The 14,005-nt window shown below is 44.0% G+C and overlaps 1 protein-coding gene across 2 annotated transcripts in view; it reads left to right on the top strand.

The window, feature by feature from the left end:
• The first annotated feature begins 6,198 nt into the window (after positions 1-6,198).
• Positions 6,199-14,005, top strand: part of GLRX3 (glutaredoxin 3) — a 28,948-nt gene continuing 21,141 nt past the window's right edge. For both annotated transcript variants that reach the window (XM_080911387.1, XM_080911386.1), the window contains exons 1-2: positions 6,199-6,313; positions 12,840-12,948. In XM_080911387.1, coding sequence (XP_080767513.1) covers positions 6,225-6,313; positions 12,840-12,948 — 198 coding nt within the window. In that variant the 5' untranslated portion in view covers positions 6,199-6,224. The remainder of the gene's footprint in view (positions 6,314-12,839; positions 12,949-14,005) is intronic.

Below are 14,005 nucleotides of genomic sequence, written 5' to 3'. Positions count from 1 at the left end.
CACATTTGAGGAGCTGTCAGAAGTCCCTAATAAACACTGAGTCTTATTTAGTTTACTGGATATGTAATTCTTCTTTTCTTTGGAAATAATTATTTTTTCAAGCAAGTGCAGCAGAAATATAACCAATAAACATCAAGCTATGACAGCATAAACAACCTTTATAGCAAGCCCATACACTGAGCGCTCCAATAAAAGCACCTATGCTAAGAAGGGAGTGACAAAATTGGCTGTCTTGTCCCCAGACGAAGCTCCTCCTCCTGAGGATCCAGCTCATAGCTACTTACCACATCTGTGTTATAGAAGTGTCTATGGGCGTGGCATGCAGAACGGCCGTGGATTAAAGAGAAGGAGTCCGGCCTCATGGTTGGGCCAATGTACAATTAATGTATCTTCATGGTTTGGTGAAACCTGCCTCCCCGGGTCCACTGTGGAGTAAAATTCCTCATAGGACTCTGGCGGGGCCATATGAGGACTTCAGCCTTTGGCCACCCTCACTGTTCAGGCCAGATGTCACACAAAGTATGGACGGCTATACTTGTGCATGGAACAAGAGTGGCCTCTCTAGGAGACTCCCACCTCAGGAGTCTGTTCATGGCTGGGTCAACCTGATCCTCACTTTTCCAGGACTCTGGAAGAGGGACATTTGTTCAAGCCTTTCCCAGCTAAGAGCTCAGGCTGCCTCTCACTGTGTCCAAGCTGGTGGGCAGCACATTGTGTGTGTGTGTGTGTGTGTGTGTAATGGGGAGACAAAACCTTGCTGGGCCAAGGGGGCTTCAGGCTTCTCCTGGGGAGCTGTGCGTTGCAAGTCCCCAGCAGACTTGCAGGGCTCACTGGGGCTCATTTATGCTTTTATGGTAGCTCACAAGATGTTATCGCAGCTTGAGAACTGAAATTAAAATATGTATCCTTCAGGTGCAAATCCCAGCTAACAGCTTTACCGCTGCTCAGCGGGGGGCTCCATGAATCTCGCCCCAGTGAAATTCCTAAGGAAATGAATTCCCTCCTCTTTGGGGGTGGAGTAATTAGAATTTAAGAGTCTCTCTTAAAAGAAGAGAAACCTTGGCCATTTTACTTGAGTGGCAGTCCCTTTACAGTGCCACAGTTTCTCCTCCCCCAGCTCCCCCAATATCCCTTTATACTTCTCATTCTCTAGGTAGGGTTTACAGATTGCAACCCACACAAGGGAGCTGGAGTCTGAGGCTTCATTTCAGCTGATCAGGTATGGTCCTTTGGCAGAACGTCTGTGGCCTCTGCTGAGTAAGATTTGGTCCATAGGAATGCATGACAAAGAGAAACTAAGAAGAGCTTGGCTGTTTAGGAGCAGCTGTCATTGTCCTGCCCAGCACGCCCCCCCCCCCACCGCCCCGCACCCCCACACTGCCCCCCTTCAAAAGTTTACAATACAGTTGAAGGCTGAGTGACAGCTTAGTGAGTAAAGTGAGTAAGGAGCTCACAGCTTGCCTCAAGCATGAGGACCTAAAAGTCTATGCCTAGAACCCACTTGGAAAAAGCTGGCTGTGGTGGCCTGCTTGTAATCTTAGTGCTGGGAATATAGGTGGGAGACAGATCCTTGAGGGCTCACTGTCTAGCCAGCCTAGGCTGCTTGGAGAGTTTTAGGTCAGTGAGGCTTTGTCTCAGAAACTAAGGTGGACAACTCTTGAGGACCTACGAATAAGGGTGTCCCCTAGTCTCTACAAGAACGTGCGTGTGCATGTGACACACACACAAACACACACACACACACATACACACACACATACACGTCCCACAGTTGATTGCAAACACAAGATGGAGTTCCCTGGCTGCATTCTAACACATGAAGCATTCTCCCTCTTAGGCAAGGACCTGTTTCTATGCTGCAAGCACCTCACAGTGCTCCTGGGACAGCTTCGTTGTCTTCATCTGCAGGTTAAAAGCAGCTGCTGTGCCCTGAGGGGCTGCTTCTGGCCAGGCAAATCCAACAGCTGAGGATAGCATCTTACCAGAGAGGGTTGAAGGGCTCGGGTGTCACTGGCTCTCCAGTAGGAATCCCAGCTCCTAAGAAGGCATCAGACACCAGTGAGTGTTGTACCCAGAATGACTTTATAGAGACATAGGTCCAGATCAACTCCAAATCTCTTGCTTTTATATATATATATATATAATATTTTATAATTATATAATATATATATTTTTTATTTATCACCTGCATAGAGAAAGGCCAAATGTCCTTTACAATAGTAACCTCTAGTTAGGGTCACTATTGCTGTGATGAAACACCATGACCAAAGCAAGTTGGGAAAGAAAGGGTTTGTTTAACTCAGTTCTATATTACTGTTCATACCCGAAGGAAATCAGAACAGGAATTCAAACAAGACATGATCCTGGGGGCAGGATCTGATACAGAGACCATGAAGGGGTGCTACTTATTGGCTTTCTCAACATGGCTTGTTCAGTGTGCTTTCTTATAGAACCCAGGGCCACCAGCGTAGGGATAGCACCACCCAACACGGGTTGAGCTCTCCCCCATTAATCCCTAACTAAGAAAGTACTTTATGGGCTCACCTGGAGCCTGATTTTATGAGAGCATTTTTTTTTTTTTTTTAAATTGATGTTTCCATCTCTCAAATAATTTTAGCATGTGTCAAGCTGACATAAAATTAGCCAGCACACTCTAAGTGTGGGTTGTTCTGAATAGGCCCAAACCACTGAACCTAAAAGTGGCCAGGGTTTCCCTAAGGTTGTCGGAAGGAAAGGGCTTGACTTCCCAGAGCCTGGAGAGATGAGGGGAGTCTGCAGTGTTTAGAAGGGGGATCCCAATATTGTCCTCACTGCTGTGTGTGGTAAGGTTCCTTGGCTATAAATGGGGGTTTACACTCTATCAGCCTGATGGATACTGAGGGAGAAATATGCATTCCATCTAACTGCTTTGAGGGGTAGAAAACCTCTACCTCCTCCAGCCTGGATCTGTATACAGCTGTAACTTAGGCACATTGGGTTTTTTTTTTTTTTAAATGCAGTCTGTCTCCATCCTGTGTTCACTTGTCTGAAGTCAGATGCTGAAGTCAGAGCATTTTCTAGGCATGAATCACCTGCTGCCTCCTGGGTTATCAATATTAGCAGTGGTCACTGCAGAAAGGGTGGTTGCAGAGCTCCCCAGGACATTTCCTGCTGTTTCCTCAAAGGGAGAGCCCTTCTGCAGCTGGTATCTGCCATTTGCAGCAAATTCCACACAGAGGATACAGTCAGAATTTGTAAAACTGCCAGATGAGAATGTGATGACACCCATTTTAAAAAAGGAACTTGGGGCTGGAGAGATGGCTCAGCAGTTAAGAACACTGTTCTTCCAGAGGTCCCGAGTTCAATTCCCAGCAACCACATGGTGGCTCACAACCATCCGTAATGGGATCTGACGCCCTCTTCTGCTGTGTCTGAAGGCATGGAGAGTGTACTCACATATACAAGATAAATAGATAAATAGATACATAAATAAATAAGAGAACTCTGTAACATATTTCCTCCCTGAATTACAATTTTACTAATTTCACCTGACAAGCAGTCTGAGATCTTTGAAGGCAGGCAGAAGCAGGTACAGCCCAGTGGTTCTCAACCTTCCTAATGCTGAGACCCTTTAATACAGTTCCTCGTGCTGTAGTGACCCCTAACCATAAAATGATTCCACTGCTACTTCATAACTCAAGTTTGAATCTAACCTGGATTTACACAGTGAGTTCCAGGCCATTCTGAGTAACAGTAGCCGATTACATGTTGAAATATTTTATTTAGCATATATTTGGAATTAAATATTTCCTTTTACCTTTGCTCTCTGGGCCATTTTAAAGCATTTAAAGTAAATTTGCAACTGTTCTGGATTAGAATATTAGTATCTGATATCCAGGATATTTGATATGTCACCCCAAAGAAGTTGACACCTACAGCTTGGGAACTGCTGGGCTAGGGAATAATGGGCCCCCATTAGCAACCTAGCTCTCACTGTTCTTTGATAGCAAGTGTTCACACTGTGGGGGAGCTTTCAGGAGACCTTTTAAAATGCCACATTCAGCTATATAGTTCATATGCTTAAATGCAGTAGCCAGAGTGTGTATCCTGTCTTGTTTAGTTTTTATTCTTTTATTAAGGCAAGGTTTCATACTGAAGGGGAGCTCAAAATCTTGATTCTCCTGCCTTATCCTTCAGAGATCTGGGATTCTTGGCCTGGCCCCCACAACTCCATCCCATCCTGTTTCTGCAACATGGTTTTCTCCTTTCTAGTATATTTTACCTCCAAAGAGTGCTCTACAGTTTTTGTTTTCAGTCAACCTACTCTTTATTCAAAAATGTAGATTCATATATGCTTAATATAAAGAGGAAAATGCTGGGTCTAGGAACACATACTTGTAATCTAGTACTTAGGTGGTGGAGGCAGGAGAATTAGGAGAGCACAAAAAACCTTAGCTACACAGCAAATTGGTGGCCAGCTTGTGTCACTTAAGAACATATTTCAATAAAAACAATAATAGATTTATTATCAACTAGACATACCTAGTAGGTAAATTTATTATCAACTAAGTGGTACATACATATAATTCCAATGTTAGAGAGGTAGAAGCAAGGGGATCATGATTTCAAGGCCAGCTTTGGCTTCATAGTCAACTATAGGTCATCATGGGCTACATAAAAACTTCTTTCAAAATAAGGGGGGGGGGCAAGATACAGAGATAATGTGTGTACTGTCTCTCGGTGATAAAACCTTGTATCTTAGTTAGGGTTTTATTACCGTGAACAGACACCATAACCAAAGCAAGTCTTATAAAGCACAACATCTAATTGTGGCTGGCTTACAGGTTCAGAAATTTAGTTCATTATCATCAAGGTGGGAGCATGGCAGCATCCAGGCAGACATGGGGCTGGAAGAGCTGAAAGCTCCACCTCTTGTTCTCAAGGCTGCTAGAAAACTGGCTTGCAGGAAGCTAGAATGAGGGTCTTAAAGCCCATGCCCACAGTGACACACCTACTCCAACAAGGCCATACCTTTTAATAGTGCCATTTCCTGGGCTAAGCATAACCAAACCATCACACCTTGCAAACCTGTAATACAATATTATATTCAGGATATTAATATCCACGTATGACCCTGATGCCTTTCTGAGGCTCCTGTGGCTTTACTAGTATTTGTTCATGCTTATTTCCCTACCATCCTAAGTTTGGGGTTCTACCACCTCAGCCAAGGAGCAAAGCAATTTGTCCTGTTGCACTTGGAGCACCGTGATTTACATTTTTAGAGCTGTGTTTCTCAAGGTTTGTGTGTGACAAGGTTTTCAGGGCTGTTAGTGATCACAGGAGCTGGCTGCCAACAGGAAATAGGAGTGGCCATCAGAAGGGACTCTCCTGTGTGCTTTAAAATGGCCCAGTGAGCAAAGGTAAAAGGAAATATTTAATTTCAAATATATGCTAAATAAAATATTTCAACATGTAATCGGCTACTGTTACTCAGAATGGCCTGGAACTCACTGTGTAAGTCCAGGCTAGAATCAAACTTGAGGAACTCTTCCTGCCTTAGCATAGGAAAGGGTTTGGAGAAAATACCACTGGAGAGTCACTGCCCATATAAGGAAGGCTTCAAGTAAGAGGGTCATGGAGACTGGACCTGGGTGGGAAGGAGTCTAATGATTCTTAGAGGCAATGGGGCCATTTATGCCTGCTGTGTCAAGACTGCAAAGTGTCACAAGGTTGTACCGAAGGGTTGATTTTGGGGTTCCGAGGGCACTTCTAGAAGAGTTGAGTTTCCTCCAGGGCTGAAGTACAAGAAGTATCAGGGTGTGCTTAGACGCCATTGTCTTTTAGCTTTAGACTTTCTAGTTCATCTTTATGCCACTTCCAGTGAGATTTCAGCTTGCAAATGTCATTCTGATTTACAATACACACATACTTACATTCCTTCCTATTGTAGGTTTATGAGCTCCAGAGATTCGACAGCCAGGGGCCAAGGCTTCTAGCTAGTTAGCACAGCAACACAAAGCAGGGAGGCCCCACTAGTCCAACACAGCAACGCAGGTAGTGTCTCCTGGCCTCCCAATTCTCCCGAGCGTAGGGCGTGACCTTCAGTATCGGAGGGCGTGGTTAGGATTTTAGGGGTGGGGTCCCCACTGCAGTGGGCGTGGTTTCCCCGTGCGCAGCCTCTTCGTGAGTCCGTCCCTCCCCATCGAGCCTCCGGCGCTCGACTGCTGGTGTCTGGCTGAGACAGCATGGCGGCGGGGGCGGCTGAGGCAGCCGTGGCGGTGGTGGAGGTCGGCTCTGCCGGGCAGTTTGAGGAGCTACTGCGCCTCAAAACCAAGTACGCGGGGCGGCGGGAGGGCCCGGGGACCAGAGGGCGGCGGACCGGGGGTCTCGGGACTTGAGGGCGGCCCCCCAACGCGGCGTGTCCGGAGCTGAGCTCACGGTTCAACGGCGGCCCTACTTGGGCCGCGGCCGTACCCCCTCCCAGGGAAGCAGAGCGCGGCGGCCTGCGAGCACAATGGACCTGCCTTCCGGAGACCCGCATGTGGCGCCTCCAGAAGGAAGAAGCCTTGGCTGGTGACCAGCCTGCAGGCCCAGCTAGGGTCGGGGACTTTCCTGACTCATCAGCTGACTTAGGGAGGGTCTGCTGCGGCCGGGTAGCACGAGTGTCTCGCCTTTGGGCAGAACTTCCAAAGGCCAGCCCTGGGGATGCGTGGGAAACAACTACCTCGGCGCTCTGTGATGCTGCCCAGCCGTGGTCCGCAGAGTAGTGAGGGGTTTTAGGGTCAGTTGCCTGGGATCCCCAATCTCCTTAGCTCCTTATGCTCCAGTAACCCTGGGGCAAGTTTCATAACCTCACCTTCGGCTTCCTCCCGGGTGAATGGACTGGTTCGGTTAAAGTGCTGCTGTGGTTGGCGTACCGGAAGCTCTTCACTAATGTGGGGCCTTGATATTCATAGAGCAGAGTGGGCAGGTGGGAGATTGGCTGACATCTGCTGCTTTATATATAGTATGGAGGAGAATTAAAATAGCTCATTCAGAGCCTGGCGGTGTAGCTAGTGCTTAATACAAGAAGCCCTTAGTTTAACTTCTAGCACCAAAAACAAATAAACAACAAAAAAACCTTCCAGTTCTTTCAGGTTTACGTGGTAATTTTTTATTTCAAAGAAAAGGAAAAGGGAGAATGAGAATTAGCATTTGCTCGCTGGTAGAAGCTGGACTCTGATCCAGCCAGGTCGTTACCAGGCATTGTGGAGGACGTCACTGATGGCCTCGTGGAGTGACGAGGGCTTGTGGGGACATGTCCTGAAAAGCTTGAACTTAAATCATCTGGGAAAATTCTGTGTGTGAGTGTGTTTCACATGTTAGCTTGTTTTTATGTGTCATGTTTTAAATAGGCCCTAGTGGGTAAAAGTTAGCATGTCATTTACTCTGCAAGTTCAAGGTCAGTTTGGTCTTCATAGTGAGTTTCAAGCTAGCCAGAGGCATATAGGGAGACCCTATTGCAAAAAAACAGGAAACAAACATTCACTCCTTTCAATGAGGAGGGGGGCAAAACAAGAACAGCAACAAACCCCAAACCCATTTGTATGTATTCTTGTCACTGGTGTGTGCCTGAAGTACCTCAGGAACCTCGGGAGAATGGGTTTCATGGGAAGTGCTGTGTGACACCTGGGAAGGATGCTTTGTGTGGATATGGAAGCCATTGAGAATACTAAATAGCACGTGAGTGAAGTTTTTCATGTCAAGACTTTTCGGTTTAGATGTGGGTTGAATTATTATTTTTCATTATTTTGTGTGTATTGCTGTGTAGTCCTGCATGTGGCTGTGCACCATATGCATGCAGTACCCTCATCGGCCAGAAGGGGGCATTGGCGCCTTTGGATTTTGAGTTAAAGATTGTTTTGAGCCCTTGTGTAGGTGCTAGGAATGGAATCCTGGTCTTCTGGAAGAGCAGCTAGTGCTCTTAATCATTGAGTCATCTGTCCAGCCCAGAATTTACTATTTATATTAAACATGTGTGTGTGTGTGTGCATATAGTGTGTATTTCTAATTTTTTGTATATGTAAGTTTTTATGTATATGAATTTTATGTATATGTAAGTTACCAGAATCTCAGTTTCTGTCTACACAATGGCGGTGGGAAATGAGTACCAGAGTTTGAGCCCATTCATAAACCACTTAGAGTCCAGAACTCGGTAGTGCTTAGAATTGGTAGTATAATTTGCAGATGAATAACTGGAATAGAGGAACACTGTAATAGAACAACAAATGATTATTGAGCTCTACTTGTTTCATTGATAGACAACTGAGACTCATTATGTCTGCTAACATGTTCTAATATCCTGGGGTGCAGTGCAGCTCAGTGGTGGGGTGAATGTTCAATGCTCTAGGTTTGAAAACCAGTGCAGGGATATGGGAGTCATGTTAGTAAGATTTTCAACTTGATCTTTCTATAAATGTCCTAAAATGATGCGCTGGACACATTGGTCTGTCTGTTATGAGGGAGAGACTGGTTACATATAGTACACAAGAGGGTGATATCATCCCTGTTGTATGTGCAGTTGACATCCCATGCTTAAATGGAAAATAAGAGCTAGGCATGTAAATATAAGAATATCTTGGGCAATAATCATTCACATTAAACTCATGTAGTGATGTTATCAAAGCACATTTTTGTTTGATCTCTCTACCATCCCAGGATGTAAGTTATACTGTTTATAGTTGTGGGTGTTTAAAGAATTCAAAGCCATGTTAGTGCCATTGGACCAACGCTCAACTCTGTACATACTTTCTTCTTCCTGCCCTTCTTTCTGAAGCCAGGACTCATCATGGAGGCTGTCCTGGAACCCTGGACATAGCTGAGGATGACCTTGAGCTCCTAGTCCTTCTGCCTGTGAGTGCTGCAGTCACAGGCAGGCATCAGCACACCTAGCTTCCTTTTATTTTTCACACTTGGGCTCATACTAGGAGCAAAGCCTGGTCACTTGTTTCAATTTACTTATTATTATTATTATTTTTTAACTCTGCTGGAATTAAGCCCCCCAGGGCTTGAGGCATACCAGACTCTGCCATGAGCTACATCTCTATCCTCCTACTGTAATTTTTAAAAGCAAGCCAATATCGTCAGCATTTACTTATGTCATTAAAATTTCTTTGCAAATTTGGTTTCTAATGTATTTTAAAATTTAGAAATACTTTAATATATTAAAAGTACTTTGTTTTGGTTATTTTAAAGCTATTGTGAGATCAGAGTTTGTTTTGGGGTTTTTTTTTTGGTTATTTTCTTCTGTATTAGTGGGAAGATACCTGTCTTCCTAAATTTTTGTATTTTTAATTCTTAGAATAAATATCTTGTGGGTGTAGACTTTGTGGAGGTCTTGTTTTTAATTTCTACCAGCAGGTAAGAAGCCACTTCTTTCACTTTCTTTTAGAAGTCCTAACTGAAAAGTGTGTCCCACCTTTCAAGACTAGTGCTGCGCATGTGCAGCAACAGAGCTGTGGGTTTAGCTGTCTTGGAAGCAGACTCTTGTACTCCTGGAGCCCCTCGGACCACATTCTTGGACTTCTGTATATATTGTAGTTTCTGCCCTCTGCTTCCCACTACAGTGCTGGCCAAGTGATTTTTTTTTTCCTTCTTCAGAATAAGCCTTTTAAGTTGCTTTGTCAGGTGTACTGCCACTGCCACACCTGGGCCAGCTGCTAATATGCCTCCCCCTTTCCTTGTAAGGACTTTATCTGTGCTGCCCAACAGGATCACCTTATTTCTGTGAAGCTTAGTCAGGATTTATCTCAAGGAAGCCCTACAATAACCTTCCGCTGTTTGAGCCCTGAATGAAGTGACAGTAGTTTCACAGTCTTTGGGATCTTAAATTTTCAGTTTACCACAGCACAGTCTGTAGCAGGTGTTTGTGACCATGCTTGTTCTCAATTTCTGTCATATTCTCTAAACATATGTATTAAGTTATATTTGTTCGTGGGCTGTCAGACTCACGGAGGAGTACAGGTCTGTGGGTATCTTGATTTAATCATGTCAGAATGAAAACTGTATGGTAGTACTGGTTGAGGGCACCTAAGTCTTTCTTCTTGTGCTGGTGCTACCCTCAACACTATAAGCTGTCTTGGTTATCATGATATAGTCTTTTAATCTAGCATCTTTGGCTTGGTTTGTTTTCCAGACTTGTCTATGAGGTTGTGTGTATCTCTAGAATAGCTTTTTGTTTTTGTTTTGTTGTTGTTGTTTTGAGACAAGGCTACTTTGTGTAGCCTTGGCTGTTTTGCCTCTGACTCCCAAGTGCTGGGATTAAAGGTGTATGCTGCCACCAATCAGCACCTCCCTCCCCCATAGTTGAATAGTTGACTTGTGTTTCATTGTTGGAATGTAGGGTGTAGTGATCTATCTGTGAGCATTTGGGTGTATTACAGACTGCTTGAGTGCTTCCTTTGACAGGGTCCTGTTGACTTGCTTTTCTTTTTTTGCCACAATTAGGCCTTGGGACCTCTTATAGATGCTCTGCTGGGCTGAAAGGCATGGTCAGAGCCTGCACAGGCTTATGAGGGAAGGTTTCAGTATTCTGTAGGCATGGTCCCCAGAAAACTTTAAGGAAGACTGAAAAAAAACGTCTAGCTGAACGTGTGACTGAGAGGCAACATTGATAGAGCAGCTGCTATCAGCTGAGGCCCAAGTAGTCTTCAAAGATCTGCCAGATACAAGTCTGTCTGGTGCAAATTGTAACCCATTTATGGAACATACAATGTGTCCTTTCTTGCCTGAGGTGGATCCTCCTATTTGCCTTTTATATCCTCTCAAATGGCTTTCTCATTATTTCTGACTAGTTAGTCCCAGTCTTCCATATCTCTGCTTCCCTTCCCCAGCCCAGTCCCACCATTTTTGAGGTGGTTCTACTGGCTCAGGATGGCCTTGAACTGACTGTATAGTCTGGCTTTGAACTGCTTATTCTTCCACCTCAGCCTCTGTAGTACTGAGGTGACAAGCATGTAGTTCACTGGGCTTCCATTTTTGTGTCAGTGTGTGATCTAGTGTCACACTTGAGCAAACCCAAGATTCCAGGTACCTTCTTTCTCAGCCCTTTCCATCCCTACTCATACAAGTTATTTAATCTGCTCTTAATTCTTTGGCTCTGAACTGGAAGGCACTGTTCTCTTTGCTTGCTTCCTTTCGCCTTTCCTAACCTCTTGGAAACCTTGCACCTACAGCTGCCTCAGATTTTCAACTCTGTCTGCACTGGTATTGTTCCTGCGCTATACAAGCATCTGGGGATTGGTTTCTTGCACTGGAGTTAAGCTGATCCCAGTGCTCTTGGATTCCTCTGTGCAGCTCTTGGATTCCTCAGGTCTCCTGAGGTTGATTTCTATGGTGGCCACTTCCAGTCAGCTCCCTGTGCAGCTGTAGCTCCTGCTTCTTTTGGCAATTGTCCTCATTAACTGTTTGTTGTTACCTTAGTGGTTGTAACTTCTCCCTTCTTGCCATTCTCTTGACTTCTGGGAGACCTTGGTCTTAAAACTCCTGAAGCTGTCCCCCTTTTCTCTGTCCTTCCATCTGGCCTGGTGCGAGATGTTGATAAGACCCAGAGACACTGACCTCCAGTTTCCTCTGTCCCTTCTGTGACATGGTTGGCTATGTATTTCTTCATTCCCAGATCTATAGAGAGCTGAGGTTCTCTGCCCTGGTCCTAATATTCCAATATACTTCCCTTTGTCCTAGTACAACAGTCACCATCAGTGTTTAAGCCAGACCTTGTAGTCAACCTTTGGTTGTGGTCTGTCACCTTTTCTTGCCTGTTCCAACTGTAACCTTCCTCATTCCATATGTGTCTTCTTGTGGGTAGGGACTGTTTTTTTTTTTTTTTTTTTTTTTTTTTTTTTTCAGAGCTGAGGACCGAACCCAGGGCCTCCAGCTTGCTAGGCAAGCGCTCTACCACTTAGCTAAATCCCCAACCCCACCCCCCTTTTTTAAAAGACTTAATTTATATGTGTTTCTGTGTGCATACATGTGTATGTGTACAGGCGCATGTGGGTGCCTTTGCAGACCAGAACCTTGGAGCTGGTGTTGAGACTTTTGTGAACTGTGTGACCTGCATGAGTGATGGGATTTGACCTCTGGTCTTTTTGATAGAGCAGCAAGCACTGCATATGCTGAGCATCTCTCCAGCTTCTTTTATCATTTCTTACTCCATTCCTTGCTGCTAGGTAAATATGCTTGCATCTTTTCTCCACATAACACATTTTTATGTATCTCCTCTCACCCCACCTTGGAGGAGGGTTTTATTTGAGTTTAGAATTCTGTAAATTCAAGTTTCAGTTAAATTCAGGTTGTTTTCAAACATAGATCTTTGTGAAAACAGTTTTGATTGGACATAGGAAGATTGGTAACATCGCCTAGGAATCTAATGGCTCCGCTGTCAGAGGGTGACAACTGCAGCAGGCATCTGTGAGCAGTGATGGCAGCCCTTTCTCCTGCCTTGCCTTTACTGTTCTTCTGTGGTTACAGTTGTGTCTCTTTGTCACAATATTATGTGAGATTAATATTAATAACGTGTCTACAACCATTTCTCAGCAGCAGCTTGCTTGTACAGAAATTCATTGTGCACTTTCATCATGGGTCTGAAAATATAGTTGACACATTTGTTAGTTGAGATGGATGGACATTTAGAACCACTTACTGGGGCTTAATCTTGATTTAAGAAATCCCATTAACTTGAATATTCATCCTAATAGTCTGAAGACTGGCAGCGATGCTGCCCACTACAACGGAACTCTTTGTTTCCTTGGTAGGAATATTTGATCTACACCCATATTTGCTTCTGGGATTATTATAATAAGAATATGTTTTCTGATTTACAGGTCACTCCTTGTGGTCCACTTCTGGGCGCCATGGGCTCCACAGTGTGTGCAGATGAACGATGTCATGGCAGAGTTAGCTAAAGAACACCCTCATGTTTCATTTGTGAAGGTACTATACATTTTCAGTCTTATGTCTTTTATTAATACCTGACTTATGAGATAGACTAGGTTTTATAATGTAAAGGAAGCTGTGACATTCCAAATACTTGAACTTTGTGTTGAATTTTGTTGTTTGCAGCAAATTATTTTGACAGATCTTTAATGTTGCATTTCTCACATAGTTTAAAAAAATTACTACAGAATGGGCAAAAGACAGAAGTGTTTGACAGGACAAACAGACCAGATAATTTACTGGATAATTTTGGCTTGACAGTAGTTGATGAACATTGAGAAGGTAGCTTTGTTGTGACAATGATTCTAGAAAGTTCATGTATAAATAGGTTGCTGGGGTCAGTTGTGTCTGCCTCTCTTCTGTATACTGAGCCTCTGTTTTATTCTGGTCTTGGTTTCTACATTTTCTGTTGTCTTTTGAGAGACTGGGCTCTTAAGAGGAAGTCAGTTAGCAGATTTACTTTTTCACACATGTAATTCTAGTCATTCAGGAAGTAATACTGCATTAGGTTTTTAAAAGAGTGAAATACATGTTGAAATTATTGGGAAGGGTGGGATAATCTCTGTATTCAAATGTCTTAATTCTTAGAGTTGATTTATTTACTGTGAGACAGGGTGTCACAGCACAGGCTGGCCTCAAGATCTCAGTGTTCTTGTCTCCCAAGTGCTGGGGTCAGTGGCTTTTGCCCTTTTTCTAGTGCTGAATCTAGTGAGTTCAAAATACCAGTGTATGAGGTTAGAAGCCTTGTGAAGCTCTGGGTGCCTGTCGGTCAGATTTCTGACATCTAGTTTCTTAATTCTTTTGCATGGTAGGTGATTATGTTTTCTGACAGCATTTGTGCAGACAGAATTTTTATGCTTTGAATAGGCAGTGTATTCTGATGGCTCAAAATGCCAAGCAGTATTGCAGGGTGGACACTAAGAAGTTCACTCCATGTCTTCCCTGCCAAGCCTTTGTCCCCATAAGTAACCAGTTGTATTAATTTTGTATGAATTCTCTCAGTGTTTCTTTATGCAGATAGCACAAATATGAATATAATAGTTAGCTTTTTAAA

The sequence above is a fragment of the Micromys minutus genome (assembly GCF_963924665.1).
Source record: "Micromys minutus genome assembly, chromosome: 2".
NCBI classification, from domain to species: Eukaryota; Metazoa; Chordata; class Mammalia; order Rodentia; family Muridae; genus Micromys; species Micromys minutus.
This window is presented reverse-complemented; position numbering and strand designations above follow the sequence as displayed.